Below are 18,955 nucleotides of genomic sequence, written 5' to 3' on the forward strand. Positions count from 1 at the left end.
TTGTGTTTGTAAAACCTTATCTCAATGTATGAATACTGGTATGGTATGCAACATAATAGAAACAAAACAAAGTTTTCCAGAAACTTCTAGAGACTTGATTTTTCTTTTCAAAGAACATTTGGTTTTGGCATATTTATGTCTCTATATATCATTAGTGTAACATGTGTCATCATTCTGTTATAATTGTACAGGCATTAAAATATTGATTAAATTTATTTACTAAATAATGCATATTAAAAATATAATTTGTTGGTATATTTACATAATTGGATAAAGTGATGCCATAATATGCTCTTGAATCAATAATCCACAAAACCCAAATATCCTTTCCTTCTAAATGAATTTGATATTTTTGAATATCTTTGGAATAATTTATATTAATAAAAGTAACAATAATTGAAAACATTTTTATTCACCAACGTCCAATTTTTATGGCATTAAATATTTTATCAGCTCTCTTTATGCATTTACAAAAAATAATAAAACTATCGAAAACATAATAAACAAGTTCAATGCAACGCTCTGGCCACTATTAAGAGATAAATGACATTAAAGATCTATTAAGAGATAAGTGAGATTATACGTAATTTAAGTCTTGTTTAATTTTTTAGTGAAAATTAATTAATATATTAACGGTCAACATTTATTATTCCATTTATAGCTTTCCATAATCTTTAACATGTGGCAACTAACATATAAATGGTTAAGATTCATCATTTAATTTTATTACCTTTTAAAAATATAATTATAAACTTTTAAAAATATTAAAGATAAAACTTGACCATTGGTATGGTAGTTGCCAATGCCATTATATCGTTAAAAAAATTAAGTAGAGTTTAGATTAGGAGATTATCCAAATCTATAATAAAGTATTAACAAAATATAAACTTAATTATATCTTTATACTAGTTGTAACTATAAATATAATTACATTCATAATTTTTTATGTATTTTTTTTAATCATCTTTAATATTATAATTAAAATCTATATTTCCATAAAGGTATATATATATATATATATATATATATATATATATATGTATAATCTACTTTATTCAAAGTAGTGGTAAATTCTAAGTGGCTATACCACCCAAATACATCTCATATCAAACAATAATATTAGAGTTTATTAAAATATTTATCAAATAATATGGTAATATTTACAAAATTATTTATCAAATAATACAATAATATTTGATTAGATTACTTTTTTGATTCATTTATTTTCACATATTAAATTTAAATTATATATGAATATACCAATAAATAATATAAATGTATCAAGATGTGTATCAAGTGTCATGTGTTAAAGATTTTATTGGTTAACATATTATTATAATATAGTTATAAAAAAATCAACCCTAAAAGAAATAAGTGTAAACCAATTAGATATTGACTATTGATTTTTGGTTTGATATATTTATTTAATATCTTTAGTATTATTCATAAATAATTTATTAACATGTATCATTAAATAAATAAATTAAGTTAATATTTTACTGTTTATAGCATTATTGATCAAAATATTTTAAATTTTAGATGCAAAGTCATTGTTTTCTCAAACAATAATTTTAAAATTCAATTCCGCATCAAAAAAAAAAAAAAAAAATGATCAAAAGCTTGGCTGATTAATTATCCAAATCTAAGTTAACAAATGAAAAAGGGGTTAAGCATATCGAACACAGTTAATGATAGAACATTTTGAGGCTTTAAGCCCATTTCAAGTTGGGTTTTCTTGGTATTGTTAGTCCTGGCCCAAAATTTCATATTTTTTATTATTATTAATTTCTAAAAAAATTTTAAAAATATCGGTTTGCAGGATAATTTGGATCTAGCAGTTTGAAAGAGAAGATTGGTCATATCGAACGATGGCCACCAGAATTTCTTGCCGTTACTTCACAAGCATTAACCAAACACTCCATTATAAGAAATCTCATTCTCGTCCTTGTTCTTCTCTTTCTTCTTCCACTTTCACATTTCTAACCCAACACCATAATCCACTTGTTTACAAAATTCATCGTTCTCGTTCATCTCCTAATTCCTCCATAGCTCAACCTCAACACAGTCACAAACACAAGCACAAGCTTCTCTCTCCTCCTCCAATGGCGTCCGCCTCCAAAGAAGTTTCCACAGAGATTCTTCCTTACATCCGTGTCTACAAAGACGGCACAGTCGAACGCCTCCTCAAAATTCCCACTGTTCCTCCATCTCCTTGCGACCCTGAAACCGGAATTTCCTCCAAAGACATTACTGTCTCACTCAACCCCCCAATCTCGGCTCGTCTTTACCTCCCGGATGTCACTGCCAACCAGAATAACCAAAAGCTTCCCATTTTGATTTACTTCCATGGCGGTGGGTTCTGCGTAGAATCTTCGTCCTCCATCCTAACCCATCGATACCTCAATCGTTTGGTTTCCGAGGCCAAAGTTCTGGCTGTCTCTGTCGAATACAGGCTCGCTCCGGAAAACCCGCTTCCAATTGCTTACAAAGATTGCTGGGTCGCTCTTAATTGGGTAGCTTCACATTTAAATCGTGACGAAAATAATGGAATCGATAAAGATCCATGGTTGATCAGCCATGGCGATTTTTATAGGCTTTACATTGGGGGTGATAGCGCTGGTGCTAATATAGCACATAACATTGCTATTCGAGCAGGGACTGAGAGATTGCCTAACGATGTCAAAATTCTTGGTGCTTTTCTATGCCTTCCTTATTTTTATAGTTCGAAGCCAATTGGGTCAGAGCCAGTTGAAGGATTTGAGAAGACATTTTCTTATGTGATTTGGAACTTCGTTTATCCTTCGGCTCCTGGGGGTGTGGATAATCCCAAGCTGAATCCAGTAGGTGCCGGAGCTCCAAGCCTTGCTGGACTTGGAATCTCGAGGCTGTTTGTGTGTGTTGGTGGTGAGGATGACCTGAAAGACAGAGGAATTTGGTACTGTAATGCAGTGAGGGAAAGTGGGTGGAAAGGAGAATTGGAGTTTGTTGAATTTGAGGGTGAGAATCATGGTTTCAATATACTGAAACTTGACACTGACAATTCTAAGAACTTGATCAAACGCTTGGCTTCTTTTCTTGTCTAGGTATGAGAAAATGTTTAGCCGCTTTGCAAGTTCTTTTCAAGTATTGGTCTTCCATAATTCTTATGGAGAATACAAATTGGAAGAATGAAATTTCCTTTATTAGTACTGAATATGTAAGGAATTTGCATTATGGGTTATGTAAAAATCCCACCTTTGAATTTCCTTTTCTATGCTTTTATAAATCACGAAATAATGAATGAACATGTAACATAGTAGACTACGATTAATAGTATGCTAGAGGCCAAGACACTATGTATGGTTTTCCAGTTTAGAAAATATGGAAACTTCTGACTAAATTACAACTCTGTGCAAAGAAAAACCTTGTTACTCATTCAATTACTATCTAATTTGCCAACTAGTACAATGACAATCTAAACAAATTGTCAGAAAAGCAATCTAAACAAATTGTCAGAAAACCATACTTTTTGCTGAATTGGTGTGCTAAATCATGATGTTTATTGCTACAAACAAAGGGGTTTTTTTTTTTTTTGTTTCTTTTTCTTTTTTTTTTTTTTTCCCCCACCAAATTTAGTCCGCTTCAGTTTCTGACTCAAGATATGATATCCCAGTTGCTTCTGATACTGGAAATTTGCCCTTTGATTGCGTGTTGTTATGCTATGCTGTGCTCTTGGTACTTTGTTTTTTTGTGGGTGTCAACTTACAGGCTAAATACAACAAAAGAGAAAAAAATAAATATGATTGTTTTAGACCATTTCCAATAATTGAGATAGAATGATCGAGTACGCAGAGCAATATATACGGTCTTGGATTGATTTTATAACATTCATCATGATGGTATTTGTTGAAAGCTATCGATAACGCATGTGGTGGAAGTTTAATCTAGGCATGAATGATTTTTACTTTTCTTAGGCTTTCAAGCAAAATATCTTGTCCACTATGGGCCTCTGGGCAAACCCAACAGTTTTTTTTAGCTTCGCTCTAATTGGGCTTGGATTATTTTAATGGGAGTTCGGGATCTTGTGGGCTTGCTTACCAATCCAAAAAACACACACACAGACAAAAAAAAAAAAATAATAATAATATAAATTATTAAGGGTTATGAATGTTTACTCTTTAAAAAAATGTCCTTTCAATTTTTTGAGAGAAAATAAAGGCATTCGATCACTATTTTGAGGTAAAAAATAATTAAAAGAAAATGTTTGAGAATTAAGCAACTAAATACATAAGTATTTACAACTCTAGCTTTCGCATTATTATGAGAATACCATAAATATGCATATAAAATATATAAAACTTTATTTTGGATCAATTGTATTACACATGATATTTTTCATACAGGTCTAAATATACGTACGAGGCTCATTATGATTTATTATAATTTCAATAAACTTTCAATATATATTCTTTACGATTTTTTTTCCTCAATATCATGACAACATTATTTTTATTATCACAATAATTTTTATTATTTTTATTTATCTATTTTTACCACCACGAACTATTAACAAATGAATTAAGAAAATTATAATAGACTTTTTGGCTATGGCATAAGGCTCTAATATTAAAAGTTTTAAGAATAAATAATTTTACATAACCACAACCAGTGATAATCTAATTTTAGATCTGCAAAACCATCACAGCCGTCCATCTATCCAAGAAAAAACCCTAAACGCCTCTCTAAATTCTCATATCTTCGTTTACTTGTTCTTGTTCTTCTTCTTTTTCTTCTCTCTAGCCTAACCTAGAAGCTTTGGACACGCAGACGAACCAAAACCCTCTCAAAGAACTTTTAACCAAAAACCCGACAAAAAATGATGGCGGCGGCGGCTCCCCCAACTGAATCGGTGCAGTGCTTCGGGCGGAAGAAGACGGCCGTGGCGGTGACGTACTGCAAGCGCGGGCGGGGTCTGATAAAGATCAACGGCTGTCCAATCGAGCTCGTTGAGCCGGAGATCCTACGGTTCAAAGCCTACGAACCCATCCTTCTGTTGGGACGACAACGTTTCGCTGGCGTAGACATGAGGATCCGAGTGAAAGGCGGTGGGCATACCTCCCAGATCTACGCCATCAGGCAGAGCATCGCTAAGGCTCTGGTTGCTTTCTACCAGAAGTACGTGGACGAGCAGAGCAAGAAAGAGATTAAGGACATCCTCGTCAGGTATGACAGGACACTCCTTGTCGCTGACCCGAGACGCTGCGAGCCCAAGAAGTTTGGTGGTCGTGGTGCCAGAGCTAGGTTCCAGAAATCTTACCGTTAAGAGAAAAATAATTAAATTTTCCTTTGTCATTTTTCTTTTTTTATTTTGTTGGTCTATAAAAAGTTTATCAAATGCATTTGCTTTAGATTTGTCTTCCTTGTTTTATTTACTATGAATTTTAGTTAAATGAAGGGTTAAACGTAATGTTGCTATAAAATTTATGCAGTGTATCTTGGTTTTTGGATATATTGCTTGCTCGCTAACCACCCCTTTTCTGGGTTGGTTGGTTTAGTTTCTTATGTCTTTTTCAATTTATGGATTAAAATTATATTTGATGCAATTTTTGCTTACTCAATGCTTGATGGGTTTTTATTTGTACAATTTTTGCAAGTGTTTATGGGACAAATCATTGGAGGATGATATATTCTGTGCGTATTGAAGCTTTTAATTTGGGAACTAGGATTTTCGGACTGTGAACTGTCCTATGACTATTTCAATGTTTAGTTTTGGTCAGTGTTACTTTGACTTGAATTGCTATCCATCCTTCCCCATTGTTAAACTGTAGTTTTGGAAGAGTGTGTTGTATGATTTGGCTCTAGAAGTTGCTGGTAAATAATTGGTTGAACAGTTCAACTTGGAACTTGGTCTGTGGAGCTAATTTAGGTGAAAGTACTTTTGGACCGTAACATTTGGTCCCAATTCAAAGTATAGCTACTCTAGCTTATCAGCTGGAAGATGGCATTGTGTTTAATGGATTTGAAATAGGATTCTGTTTCCCATTGAAGGAAATATTGGAAATGTAGGGCAAAGACTAAACTTTTATCTGTTCTTTTTATTTAGTCATTGTATCATTGTGAATTGGTGGGAAAATCCATTGTTTTTTTTTCTTTTTTCCTTGGTACCATGACTCAAAAGCATCTGAGGATGATTAGTACATTTTCTTCATCTTTTTAAATCTTTTACTTGCATGAAAAAACAATGAATATTCCTTGTAACGTGGTATGCAAGACTTCTCAGACCTAAATATTTCACTTTTCACTTATTTATTGTTGTAAACTTTCTGTGATGGTCATTTGGAAGTAACCTTTTTGGCCAAATCTAGTTGGAAAGAAAAAAATAAAAATGTAGTATTTTGTTTCTGTGTATTTTGGAAGCCATCTGGCTTTAAAAAGCAGTTTGTGGCAGCTTCTTCTTCTTCTTCTTCTTGTTAGTGAGTAGCTAGTAGCTACTAGAAGCAGCTATTTTTTTTTGGCAATAATATTAGTGGCAGCTGTTGGTTGGTTGGTTGGAACTTAGATATGAATATGAATGAGGAAGGTGCATCTACTGACGAAGGTACCGAACCTCTTACACAAAAATATAAATGATTATGAGCCTGAGCTGTGTATCCTTTTAATCACAATGCTCTTCACTATTTTTGGCTAATTTTAAGATCTTTTAATTTTGAATATCGTGTTCTAGATTGTATTTGTTCATCTTTTCTTCTCTTTTTTTTTCTTTTTTTTTTGGTTAAATAATATAATTCGTTAGACTACCAATATTCAAAATTTAAATGATATTATCGCGCGGATCCTCGGTTTAATTACATACAAATATGAAAAATCCATGTTCTGTTCAAAAGAGTCAAAAAAAAAAAAAAGAAAACCATGACCTTCGTTTGGCATCTAGGGTTACTTATCCTTGTCCCGAGTGAGAATTGGTACTGAATTTGGGCCCACGATTTTATTTCTTCGCATTTACAGTTTCACACAATATTGAAAGAAAATAATAGTCTTTGAATTTTTATCAAATATAATTTTTTGAAAAATAATATTAAAGTATCAGCTACCTTACCAAATTATCTATCAAATGTATAAATGTCATTACTTACTTTATTTATGTTTATTTTTTAAAATATTAATTTATTTATACTTTAATTGTATTTATTTATTAACCAATCAAACAATACCACATACATACTTAATAAATTAGAGGGTAGGCTAGTTGGTACATATAATATACATATATTTTTTTGAGAAAATTGCGAAAATGAATTTTTATATCAAAGAAAAAAATACGAGAATTCTAGCATCTTTCTTCAAGACCAGAAGCATTTTATTGATTTTCAATTCAGCAATTCCCAAACACAATTAAAAAAGAAGAAGATAAAAATAAATCTTTGAAATAGACTCCTTATTTAAATGAGGATGAAGATTTTTATTTTTTTTTTATTTTTCATTCCATTATTATATACAGTATCCAACAATGAATAGAAATGCATATTATATTTAATTTTTGTAAAAACCAAAAAAGCATGCTATACAATTTTTATTTGTCATTTTATTCATTGCTCTTGAAATCCTGTGTTTTTGACGGTAAAGTTAGTTTATGCTCTTTAATTTGTTATTCCCATAAATCATTACCAAAATAGCCCAAAGAAAAAACAAAAAAAAAAAAAAAAAAAAAAAAGGAAAAGAAAAAAGAAAAAGGTCCTGACACAACGACCCAATAGCCAAACACAGGTTGTTATCCAAAATTGTAATGAGAACATTCGTAGCCGTATCTGGTAAAGCAAAGTATTGATTCCCAAACAGTGGCTTGAAAGTGGAAAACCTACATTATCATTGATTCGCTCTCTCATTTTCAGTTTTCCCTCCACTCTCTCTCTCTCTCTCTCTCTCTCTCTCTCTCGCTATATATATATATATATAGTCGCTGTGTTTTAGTGTGCCATTTGAATCACAGATAGCTCAAAGTTTCTGCTTTTCAGAAACCCAAATACACCCTTTCAGCGAGAGAGAAAAAGGAGAAGGTAACCTTCTTCTTTCACCTTCGCTCTCTGTTTTATTTTTTTATTATTATTTTATTTTCACTTCTTATTGTGTTTTGCAGTTCTAGGGTTTTGGTTTGTGCTTGGTGCTTTCTGCTATCTGTTCTGTATATATTTTTCGGTTATTTCTTGGTGGGTTTGAGTCCGTTATGGACCATAATACATTACATGTGGGTGAAGTTGCTATTTAGTCGCAGATCTGTGACATATTATGCGAAATATTGAGTCCTTGTGGTGGTTTTGTTGGATTATTAAGTATATTTGTTGGTTATTAGATGTTTGTTATATGTAAATGCGCTGCATTGTATAAGATCCTGTGTCGTTTCTTGGTTTTTCTCTGTCTCTCTTTTATTTATTTTATTTTAGTCGATTGTTACAGTAGTATAATACTTTGTGCAAGGAATGCAATTTAACATTGCATTTCTCTTGCTTTTTTTTTTTTTGATTTTTTTTTTAATTTTATTTTATGGAAATGGGGTTTAGAACGGAAAATGGGTTCAGAATTAGCAGTCTGATTCCCAATTAATTTTGGTGCTACTCTTCATTTTTAGCAATTTATTTTAATATTTGAAGCAAGTTTGTGAGAATTGAAGAGAAACAATAAAAGCAAGATTGGTTTTGGCCCTTTTACGTGCTTAACCTTGTTGGTGAAAACTGAAAAGCAAATATGGATATATGTACTTTTGTATGTGTTTACTATATGACCCTTTCAGTATTCTTGCTTGGCATGTTATCATCTTCCAGCTGCTTTCACTACCATTCATGAGTTGTTGGTCTCTTCATAACTGTCAGACAAGGAGCATGGAAGTTTATGTACTAGTATTCAGAATTTTTTATCAGTTATACGAATTTCAGTTATTTCTTGGCTCTTATAATTTTGTTTTGTATATCTTTGTAGTTTATCTTTTGGAAATGGATGCCACATCTCCGAATTCACAAAGTCGGCCATTTTCGATTAAGCTATGGCCTCCTAGCGAAAAGACAAGACAAGTGCTTGTGAAGCGAATGATAAATAATCTTACAACTAAATCCATTTTCACTGAGAAGTATGGCACTCTGAGTGAAGAAGATGCTGAGGAGAACGCAAAACAAATTGAGGATGTGGCTTTTACCACTGCAGATCAGCACTATGAAAAGGAACCAGATGGTGATGGAGGTTCTGCAGTGCAGCTTTATGCAAAGGAATGCAGCAAACTTCTTCTGGATGTTCTGAAAAGAGGTCCTAAGAGCAAGGATAGGAATGTGACATCTGAGAGTAAAAGTGGATCTCTTGAAACTCTTTTTGATATATCTAAAGGCCAACGAGCCTTTATTGAGGCTGACGAGGCTGAGGAACTCCTAAAGCCACTGAAGGAGCCAGGGAATTCTTACTCTAAGATTTGCTTCAGCAATAGAAGCTTTGGTTTAGAAGCAGCTCGTGTTGCTGAACCCATTTTGGCTTCCCTTAAGAATCAGTTGAAAGAGGTAGATCTATCAGATTTCATTGCTGGAAGACCTGAGGCTGAAGCTCTTGAAGTCATGAACATATTTGCAGCTGCCCTGGAAGGTAGTGTCTTGAAATCTTTGAATCTCTCAAATAATGCCCTGGGCGAGAAAGGTGTTAGGGCATTTGGAGCATTGCTTAAATCCCAAGTAGGGTTGGAAGAGCTGTATTTAATGAACGATGGCATTTCAGAAGAGGCTGCTCGAGCTGTTTGTGAGCTGATTCCTTCCACAGAGAAGCTTAGAGTCCTTCAATTTCACAACAACATGACAGGAGATGAAGGGGCAGTTGCTATCTCTGAGGTTGTGAAGCGTTCGCCCCTATTAGAGGATTTCCGTTGCTCCTCAACAAGGATAGGCTCTGAAGGGGGAGTTGCCTTATCTGAAGCACTGGAGACTTGTACGCATTTGAAGAAGCTTGACTTGCGGGACAACATGTTTGGTGTAGAAGGTGGAGTTGCTTTGAGTAAAGCACTGTCAAAGCATGCAGATCTAACAGAAGTTTACCTTAGCTATCTGAATCTTGAAGATGAGGGTGCAACTGCAATAGCAAATGTTATCAAGGAATCAGCTCCTGCACTTGAAGTTTTAGAGATGGCTGGAAATGACATAACTGCTGAAGCTGCTGCTTCTCTAGCAGCTTGTATAGCAGCTAAGAATCTTCTCTCTAAGCTGAATTTGTCTGAGAATGAACTCAAGGATGAAGGTGCCATCCAAATCAGTAAGGCAATAGAAGGTCATACACAGTTAAAAGAAGTTGATTTGAGCACCAACTTAATAAGAAGAGCTGGGGCTCGTGTTTTGGCTCAGGCTGTAATTCAGAAGTCTGGTTTTAATTTGCTGAACATCAATGGGAACTTCATCTCTGATGAAGGCATTGATGAGGTCAAAGACATATTTAAGAAAACCCCTGACAAACTGGGGCCGTTGGATGAGAATGACCCTGAAGGAGGGGATGATGATGAATCTGGAGATGGTGAAGATAATGAGGATGAATTAGAATCAAAGCTGAAAAACCTTGAAGTTGGTCAGGAGGACTAGAGTGTCTGTTAGGTCAAGTGGTTTCTTCTCATTTCTGGAGTACTATAAGCCTCTTGAACTTCATTTTCAAGAGGGGAATTTATGGCGTTTAGGATAGACCGTTCTTAGAATTTTATCATGAATCAGTAAGGAATCACTTTATGGAACATTAAATTAGTATTGTTAGGTGTACTGGATGTTTAGTATCTGTTTCTTATCAAATTATCTTGTTTGTTGGGAACTTCAGTAGTTCAGTGAATTCCATCAGAAATCTTGTAGATTTTACCTTTATTTTGCCTTTGACACACCAAAAATGATCTTTGATGGTGTGGCAACTCACAATGAGTATTTTACATTGCCAATGCAAATTTTAGGTTCTGATTTTATCATTCTGAGTTTAGAATACGTCTCATTGGATACCTCTTATTATTTTTGAGTCATCACTTTACTTCAAAACCCTCCAAAACCCTTGTATGGATGGATATTTTTTCGCTAGCAGAACAATTCCCCATGCTAAATTTATTCACCATTTAAAACTATTTCAAACTACATCTATTTTCCTAGTAGAGTTTCACTTTTTTTCACCACCCATTCTGCAGAAATCTAAAGTTGACTTTTAATAGTGGTCTCTATTGAATGCAAAAGGCGAATGTTCATAAAATGAGCATTTCATAATTGGCAATAATTTTACACTGTTGCTGAATAGCGCAACCTAATCCAAGAAACAGAATAAATGGATGTTAAGTGGGCCTTTAGCCATTTCCTGTACCATTTTAAGAAAAGAAAAGGTCAGAAATGTCTGCCGCCCTGAGAAGTCAACTATCTAGTTAGCTTAAAGCTTTTAACAGCTCAAACCAATGTACAAACTATCAGCAGCTAAAGGTATAATGATGATGATTTGGTGAGTCATTTTGCTCAAGCCCATCCATTTCCTTTTCCATTGGAATTCTGCCCTCTTGAATCAGGGGATGAACTTTGGGTGGCAAAGCTTGACCTCTTCTTCTTGTTCCATGTAAATAGATGTCCATTCCAACCATGGCAATCAGGTTTCTCTGCATTTGCCCCTTCCGATTTTTGTCTCTTTGGGGCCGGAGTTGCTAGACCATATGCATCTTCAGATTTGTGTCTCTTTGGGGCTGTAGTTGTCGGACCATATGTATCTTCACTCGTTCCGTTGCTCATCATAGGCTTATTTTCATTCAACTCTGTTACCTTTTCCCCTGCAACCGCAGCCACATTGCTCTCTGGTGGAAGGTGACTTCTCTTTCCTTTACCAGAAAGTTTTGATATGTCTTCTCCATTTTCCACAGCTTTCATCCATTGTATATCACTCATGGTATCAGCATAAACAACCTCTTTCCTTCGCCTCTTTCCTGGTAAATCAATTTTTTTTGTGTCATTGTCAGGGGCAGAATATGCCCACTCAGGAACTTCATGTTCTTCCATAAGCCGAGATCTGTAGTTCTCTTTTTGCCTTCTCTCCTCATCCATTTTCTCAAACAACCAAAACTCCTCATCTGATCGGGCAGCGAGGCGGTTGATTTCTCTCTCACTTGGAACGTCTGTCCCCAGTGAACTTGTACCTCTACGCATGATCTCCTCCAACATCTCTCTTCTGTCCTGAGCTGCACGAACAATGCACCACTTAGAAAACAACCTTGTTTCTTGCAAACAGCAGAAATTCAAGTGACACAACTGCTGATGACTGAGAAAGCAAGTACTATTTGTGTGCAAATGTGTAAAGGAACAATATGTTTGAAATCATTGCACAAAATGCATAACTACAAACCTGTCGAAGTTGTATTGAATAGTCCAGCCTGGATGACCTTAGCATCAATTCCCATCTTCTGTTTAGCACGTTCCAAGATTACCTCTTCGATTGATCCAACACTAACTAACACAAAAACCCTGACCTCTTTCTTTTGTCCTATTCGATGGGCCCGATCCTCTGCCTGTTGGTCCATTTGGGGATTCCAATCACTGTCAAAAATAATTACTGTATCTGCCGTTTGTAAGTTCAAACCAAGGCCTCCAGCACGAGTACTTAGGAGAAACATGAAGTAAGGGGAGTCTGGAGCATTGAATTGCTTTAGCAAGGTCCCTCTTTCCTCGGTTTTAGTTGAACCATCAAGTCTAAGATACTTAAAATCATGAAGTTGCAGATACACTTCAAGGATGTCCATGAGACGAGTCATTTGTGAAAAAAGCAGGACCCTGTGCCCAGCCCTACGAAGTTTTGGGAGCAGACGATCAAGTAATTCGAATTTTCCTGATGCTCTTGTAATCTCATCCTTGCGGAAAATATTATAATCTCCCATAACAAAAAGATATGGGTGGTTACAACATTTTCTAAGCTGCATTGTGAGGTTCTGTAGACTCTTTGATTTCCCAGAACCTACAAATCAAGAGAGCTTTTCCTAATTAGAACTATATTTTAATTGTAATTTGCATTCTATATGATGGTAACACTATTTTAGCATTCCGAACTGCCTATTGTTATTTTAATTTTAAAAAAAAAAAAAATGAAGAAGAAGAAGAAGAAAATTGGCCTTGAAAATGCCAACTGAAACTGAACACTTCAATTTGGAAGAATTTGAAGAGACATAGAGGTCTTTGAAAGGTTTCAGGAAAAATAAGGGTCTGAGGTGTCAAGATGCAGATGCATGCATGTAGAAGCAAAAATTTACAAACCATGCATGAAGAAGCAAAAAATTACGAACCAGTATCTAGCCCAACTCTGCCCAAATCAGTAACTTGTTGATAATAGACTTTCTGCCATGCTGACATATCACATTTCAGTATGACCTGGGATTTTTGAGGAAGGTATTTTTCCACCTCATCTTTTTTTCTCCTCAATATGAACGGTCTAATAACCTACAAGAACAGACATCACTACGAAATCCAAAGAAAGAATAAATACATAAGAAATAGAAATTATGAGACAACACCCACATGATGTAGACGGCGAATGATCAATAGCTTTTCTTCTTCTGTAAGAGAAATATCACCCCGCTCCGCAAATGGTGCATTAAACCAATCCTCAAAATTTTGAACTGAATTAAAAATGTGTGGCAGAAGAAAGTTAAGCAGGGACCATAACTCCTGCAAATGATTCTGTATTGGGGTACCAGTCAACAGAAGTCTACGTCGAATCTCATATCTGAATACAAGTAAGAAAATATTAAAGACTTTCTCAACTGAAAATGACTGAATTAAAATTATGAACTGAATGGAAAATGAGAAGAGATATTTATTGATTCAATAAACTTTACATATTTTAAACTTTAAAGATGCAAGGCCTATATTTTGCATGTAGCATCATACCCAGCAAGTGTTTGTGCAAGAGCACACTCGTGATTCTTCAACCGATGCCCTTCATCAACAATCAGGTAATACCAGTGAATTTTCTTCAAAAATGTCTTATCTCTCATAATTAGATCATAATGTGTGATCAACACATTAAATCTCCCTTCCCCAGATAGTTCTTCCTTCATTGCCTTTCTGTCTTCAGCTTTTCCATCATAAAGAACAGCTGCAATACTGGATCAAGATGAAAAATCCAAGATTAATTAAAAATGAGCACTAAACAAGCATGTGCTCATATACATGTATAAATTAAGTGGAGAGAGAGAGAGAGAGAGAGAGAGAGAGAGAGAGAGATTTTTATAGAAGAAGTTCATGCCTACCTAGGAGCCCATGTTGCAAATTCATTAACCCAATTTGGTAGTACAGCCTTTGGAGCCACTATCAAGTGGGGCCCGGTCACCCCTTTGTTCTCCAAAAGATATGCAATCAAGGAAATGGTCTGTATTGTTTTCCCCAGTCCCATTTCATCAGCCAGAATCCCATTTAAGTTGTTATTGAACAAGGAGAGCATCCATTGAAGTCCTTCTAGCTGGTATGGCCTTAATTCTCCACTTTGAAGCATGGATGGTTGCTCTGTTACCTGCAGTATTTAGTATTTAGCAAAGACCTTCCAACCCAAGCACCTCTTTCACGCATTACGGAATTGGAATGTTGTTTGTTTATATTTAATGTACATGACAAGGATAATGAAACAATAAAACACAACTCATTTGATTACAATCAGGAGCTGCCAGACCCTCCATGCCAAAATCAGTTTAAAAAGGTATGCAAATCATAGACTATATGATACTACAAAAAGTATATAACAGAATGACGCAAGTCAAAAGACATGGAAAATTTTGGACAGACAGAACCTAAGCTAGGGAAGCTGCCAGAAATGTTCAAAACCCTCCAATCACAGAACAGCAGAAGACTAGCATAAATGTCATTTATAGCTCAAGGTCTCTGAGGCATTTGAGTTTACATGAGGATTAAGATTTATGAACTAATTAAATAAATATGGTGTAGCCCAATATAAAGCTAATATAATTTAAAGAAGTATAAATAGTTAATAAAGATATTATATATATAAAGAAATATACAAGTATTACAGGTTGAACCATTCAAGACCTGCATACAAAATATGTTAGAGTTGAAAAAATAGTACAAAGTAAAAATGTTGCTTTATCAATTACCTTTTCTTGAACAGCGTGAACGGCTGAGTTATACTGCCGTTGACCCTCAAGTAAGTCACTGGAGTCATCATTTTGATCAGAATCAATGATTTCCGCATCTTCCTCCAGTTCAGGAAAATCACCTTCCGAGTCATTCAAGGATTCAATGCCATCTGAATGTTTAGAATCTTTCTGACGTTGAACAGCAGCACCTAAATTTACAAGGAGTCTATTTGTTTCTTCAAGAAGTGTTGTTAATCGCTCATTTTTACTCTCCTTAACCATTCTCATATATGCTTCTTGATCATCAGCCTTCAAGGCTTGGAATCTTAGTTTTTCAGCCCGTGAAGCACGTTGCCTTTGCCTTCCATGCCATCCCTAATAAAAGCAAGATCCCAGCTCTAAATATTATACTGTGCATGATAATGAATCTAGTCTTCAGAAATTAAACATAATCCGTACTTATTTCCCTTCCTCTCTCTCTCTCTCTCTCTCTCTCTCTCCTGCACATGAATTTCCGAAATCTTTTCCAGTATGCTTTACAAATTATAAAAAAAATTAACAAATAGTGATTTCTATTTATTCCATACCCTTGATTGAACTTTCTATGTGATCTTTACATTTTCTTATGGATGTCAATCATATAGTCATGATTTCCCCTTGGTTAATGATTATTCAGACATCTATTTCTCATGCTGATCCTATAGTCCCATTTGAGTAAAAGTTGAAGAAGATAAACTAACAGCTTACCAGGACTCCATCATTCCTTTGTTTACGTCTTCTCTGGGATGCCTGAATGTGTACTAGGAACTCACGATATGTATTAAGGAATTCTGTAAAAAATTTTCTCTTCCTTGTCTCGATATGGTTTCTTTCCTCCTCTTCTAACCTTAACAGCCTCTGTATCAGACATTTTTACTTGATCAGCAGTGCACAGGAAAATATTACATAGCATAGCACAAACACAAACATACAGCCATTCAGATAATTCATTAAGCATCTCCCCGTTTATTTTTATTTTGAATCTCTTCAAGAAGCAAAATCATTGCCTTGTCTATAAACTAATGCCTTCTGAAATTATAAAGAACCATTATCTTACGAAAGAATGGCCTTTCTCTAGAGCTTACCAGACAAAAAATTTTCACAAAACAGTTTAATGTAAAATACAGAGACATATGGCTCCAATTAATCAAAGAAATTAAGAATTGCAACCCCATAATTCAACCAAGTAGCACGTGTCCCTTACTCCAGTATGTAAATCTACAATCTAAAAACCAGATTCCCATTATTCCTTTTCTGAGTATGAATTAGAGCCTTAAGTTTTAACAACTCATACACATACTAACCTCAGCATCCCTTTTCTTCCTAAATTGATCATCAGCCTCCACGGCAAAAACATCTCCAACACCATATAGCGGACGGCGCAATCGCATCATGCCCCAGTCAAACAATTGCTTGTCAGGATATGTACAGTTTGCACGCAACCAGTACTCTGAACTAACGTCAGAACGGACCTTTCTTTGCAATTCTGCAAGCTGCCAGAAGAGAAGTCCTTGCCCACAAGGACAAAACTCATGTCATCCCTCGGTACAATAAGTCAATAAACAAATACATAGAAGAGCTCCTTTAGAAACAAATTTAGTAAAGTCCTAAAGACAGTATATTTCACACAAAAGTCTTCCATCCATTGTTTAAGGAAATAATTTACTTGCATTGGAAGCAACAAAACACATTCACAAAATGCTTTGTTAGAAAATTAAATTTATATTCAGATTGTTGTGTAAATTCCCTCTGCAAGCTACAAACTTTATGCAAATTAAGCAAATGAAGGATAAGCTTTAAACCGATTCTAGTACACCAAGTGTTACCTTTAGTCCATATAGCTCAAGCAAGCACTTTGTCTGCAATTCCTCTCCTCTACTTGAAGGTAACTCTGATTCAAAAAACCAATAATGCTTAAGCAATACTTTTGAAAGATGATGAAGATCATAACAAGAAAGTAGTAATAGTAATATATAAATATAGCGTAAAAAGAACACATAAAGAACCATATAGAAAGCTTCCAACCTGAAAACTTGAATTAAGTGATAATTTTTTTTCTATTAGGTAGTTTGATCAGTATAATAATAATTATGATTTACAGCTCAAGGCATAAATCTTAAAAGTAGAAAATAGAAATAACGTATCGAGAAAGGGTATTTAAGTGTTCACACTGTACAAACACTAACCATCTTGATTCTGTGGAAACACCCTGTATTCAAATTCATATTTTCATTCTTTAGACAGAAAATTACTAACCTAAGGCCAAGTCCAATAAGACTACTGACAAAACTTATGGTAATCAGTAATCACATACTGCACAATAATATAAAACCCTTATAAAATGTTACCCTCAAGTTCATTTAATCGATGCTGAATGTGGCTTTGATGACGATTGTCCCTAGATTTTGTCAATTCAAAACTAGACATACAGTTTGGCCGTTGCTTCAGCAATGCATCTTCAAGGTCTTTCAATAAATCTTCTCCACAAATATTTCCATTATCATCCTGCCATGAATATTAAAACAAATATTGGAATTGCTATATCAGAAAAGACAAACTTGGTAATGAATTATGAAAACATACCCTTTACACATTTTTGCTTCCAATTAAAATATTTTACCAATTTTTTAGAAAAGAAAAAAATAAGCGACCAAAAAACTACGGAAAAATCCAAACTTCTCCAATCCACGAATGAAACTTAATATGACTAATATAGCAGAATACAACTATAGAATGAGAAACGGGAAATAAGGAAAAATATAGCCAAAAATCTGAAACACTTAAGATTCGTTCAAGATAAGCTGAAAGATGAGGGAAAAACAAAGCAAGAAGAGAACTCTTAATTGCTATATTTTCAAAAAAAAAAACATAGAACATCCAATCCAATCCAAAGCACAGATGACCCGCAACAACTGGCATACAAAATAACAAAAAGGAACCATCAAAGCCACAAAAAACCCATCAACCAAATTACCCCTCTATTTCCTCACAAATCATTGCCGGAGAAAACGATGACCAAAAAGTCTCCAAAATTTCAAAAAATTTGACATATGCACCGAATTCCCAACTCCACAAAAAACCCAAAAAGAAACACCCAAATTTGCAATAACACTCATGAACTAAAATCCAACCCTAGCCTCCACAAACCACCACAGAATTCCTCAAACCCCAAGCCCAGAGAACAAAAACAAGAAAAAAGTGCATGCAAAACAAAACCATACCAAACAATTTTTGTCAGATCCATCGGCTTCCCCGCCGTCAAGGGAATCAGGAATTGCATCGTCTTCATGGTTGTAATAGATAGAAGAAACGGTGTCGAAGAGGTCAGGGGGGAGAGGGAGGTTACGGGAGACGAGGTTGAGGGCTTTGATGAGGGACTTGGTCTTGTCGACGTGGTCGGAGGAGGTTTGCTTCTGGCTCTGGCTCTCGAGCTGAGCCATAACCATGGCGGGAGAGAGAATGGGAAAGCCAATAGGCCCAACGGTCCCTTTTAACGGCTATTTGAAATTAGAGGAAAAAAAAAAAAAAAAATTAACCTGCGCTGTGCTTATCAAAATATATACTCTCTCTCTCTCTCTCACTGACTCACTCTAAAACTCAATAATCGTTTTCTTTCTTTCTTTCACTCGCAAATACCAAACCCTCTCTTCGGCGCTCTCTCTTGCCCTTTTAGTTCGCTTTTGTTTTAAGGGGAAGAATAGGCCCGAATTACGGAAAACCCCCCTTTGTTTTTATGTTGCAGCCAAACACGGCTCTTTCTACTATCGAATGACGGATTTACCCCTGAAAAAATATAAAATGCCCATTCGCGACACATTGCGATCCCCGCCCCCGCCCCGC

General features: G+C 35.0%; 4 protein-coding genes across 5 annotated transcripts; 3 read left to right on the forward strand and 1 right to left on the reverse strand.

Moving 5' to 3' along the window:
- Positions 1 to 1,809: 1,809 nt before the first annotated feature.
- Positions 1,810 to 3,251, forward strand: LOC107423021 (2-hydroxyisoflavanone dehydratase). The gene has a single exon (XM_016032529.3). The coding sequence runs from the start codon at positions 1,869 to 1,871 to the stop codon at positions 3,081 to 3,083; it is 1,215 nt and encodes a 404-aa protein (XP_015888015.3). The 5' UTR covers positions 1,810 to 1,868; the 3' UTR covers positions 3,084 to 3,251.
- Positions 3,252 to 4,726: 1,475 nt separating this feature from the next.
- LOC107423025 (small ribosomal subunit protein uS9) lies at positions 4,727 to 5,488 on the forward strand. Its single transcript, XM_016032535.4, has one exon. It carries the CDS (start codon positions 4,856 to 4,858, stop codon positions 5,300 to 5,302), a length of 447 nt encoding a protein of 148 aa, XP_015888021.1. The 5' UTR covers positions 4,727 to 4,855; the 3' UTR covers positions 5,303 to 5,488.
- A 2,243-nt stretch (positions 5,489 to 7,731) lies between these two features.
- On the forward strand, positions 7,732 to 10,939 carry LOC107423048 (RAN GTPase-activating protein 2). Its single transcript, XM_016032566.4, has 2 exons — positions 7,732 to 8,033; positions 8,950 to 10,939. The coding sequence occupies exon 2, from the start codon at positions 8,964 to 8,966 to the stop codon at positions 10,572 to 10,574; it is 1,611 nt and encodes a 536-aa protein (XP_015888052.3). The 5' UTR covers positions 7,732 to 8,033; positions 8,950 to 8,963; the 3' UTR covers positions 10,575 to 10,939.
- A 264-nt stretch (positions 10,940 to 11,203) lies between these two features.
- Positions 11,204 to 18,787, reverse strand: LOC107423041 (probable ATP-dependent DNA helicase CHR12). Of its 2 annotated transcripts, XM_016032557.4 has the most exons (12): positions 18,337 to 18,787; positions 17,464 to 17,620; positions 16,942 to 17,006; positions 16,420 to 16,608; positions 15,824 to 15,973; positions 15,095 to 15,451; positions 14,240 to 14,499; positions 13,878 to 14,093; positions 13,506 to 13,713; positions 13,274 to 13,427; positions 12,343 to 12,948; positions 11,204 to 12,178 (listed from the first exon to the last, which is right to left on the reverse strand). In XM_016032557.4, exons 1-12 carry the CDS (start codon positions 18,559 to 18,561, stop codon positions 11,469 to 11,471), a joined length of 3,297 nt encoding a protein of 1,098 aa, XP_015888043.3. In that variant the 5' UTR covers positions 18,562 to 18,787; the 3' UTR covers positions 11,204 to 11,468. The 2 variants fall into 2 exon arrangements, with proteins under 2 accessions (XP_015888043.3, XP_048334270.2); XM_048478313.2 differs by lacking the exons at positions 17,464 to 17,620; positions 18,337 to 18,787 and having other exon boundaries at positions 16,420 to 16,625.
- Positions 18,788 to 18,955: the final 168 nt, after the last annotated feature.

Source organism: Ziziphus jujuba, chromosome 3 (genome assembly GCF_031755915.1).
Source record: "Ziziphus jujuba cultivar Dongzao chromosome 3, ASM3175591v1".
NCBI classification, from domain to species: Eukaryota; Viridiplantae; Streptophyta; class Magnoliopsida; order Rosales; family Rhamnaceae; genus Ziziphus; species Ziziphus jujuba.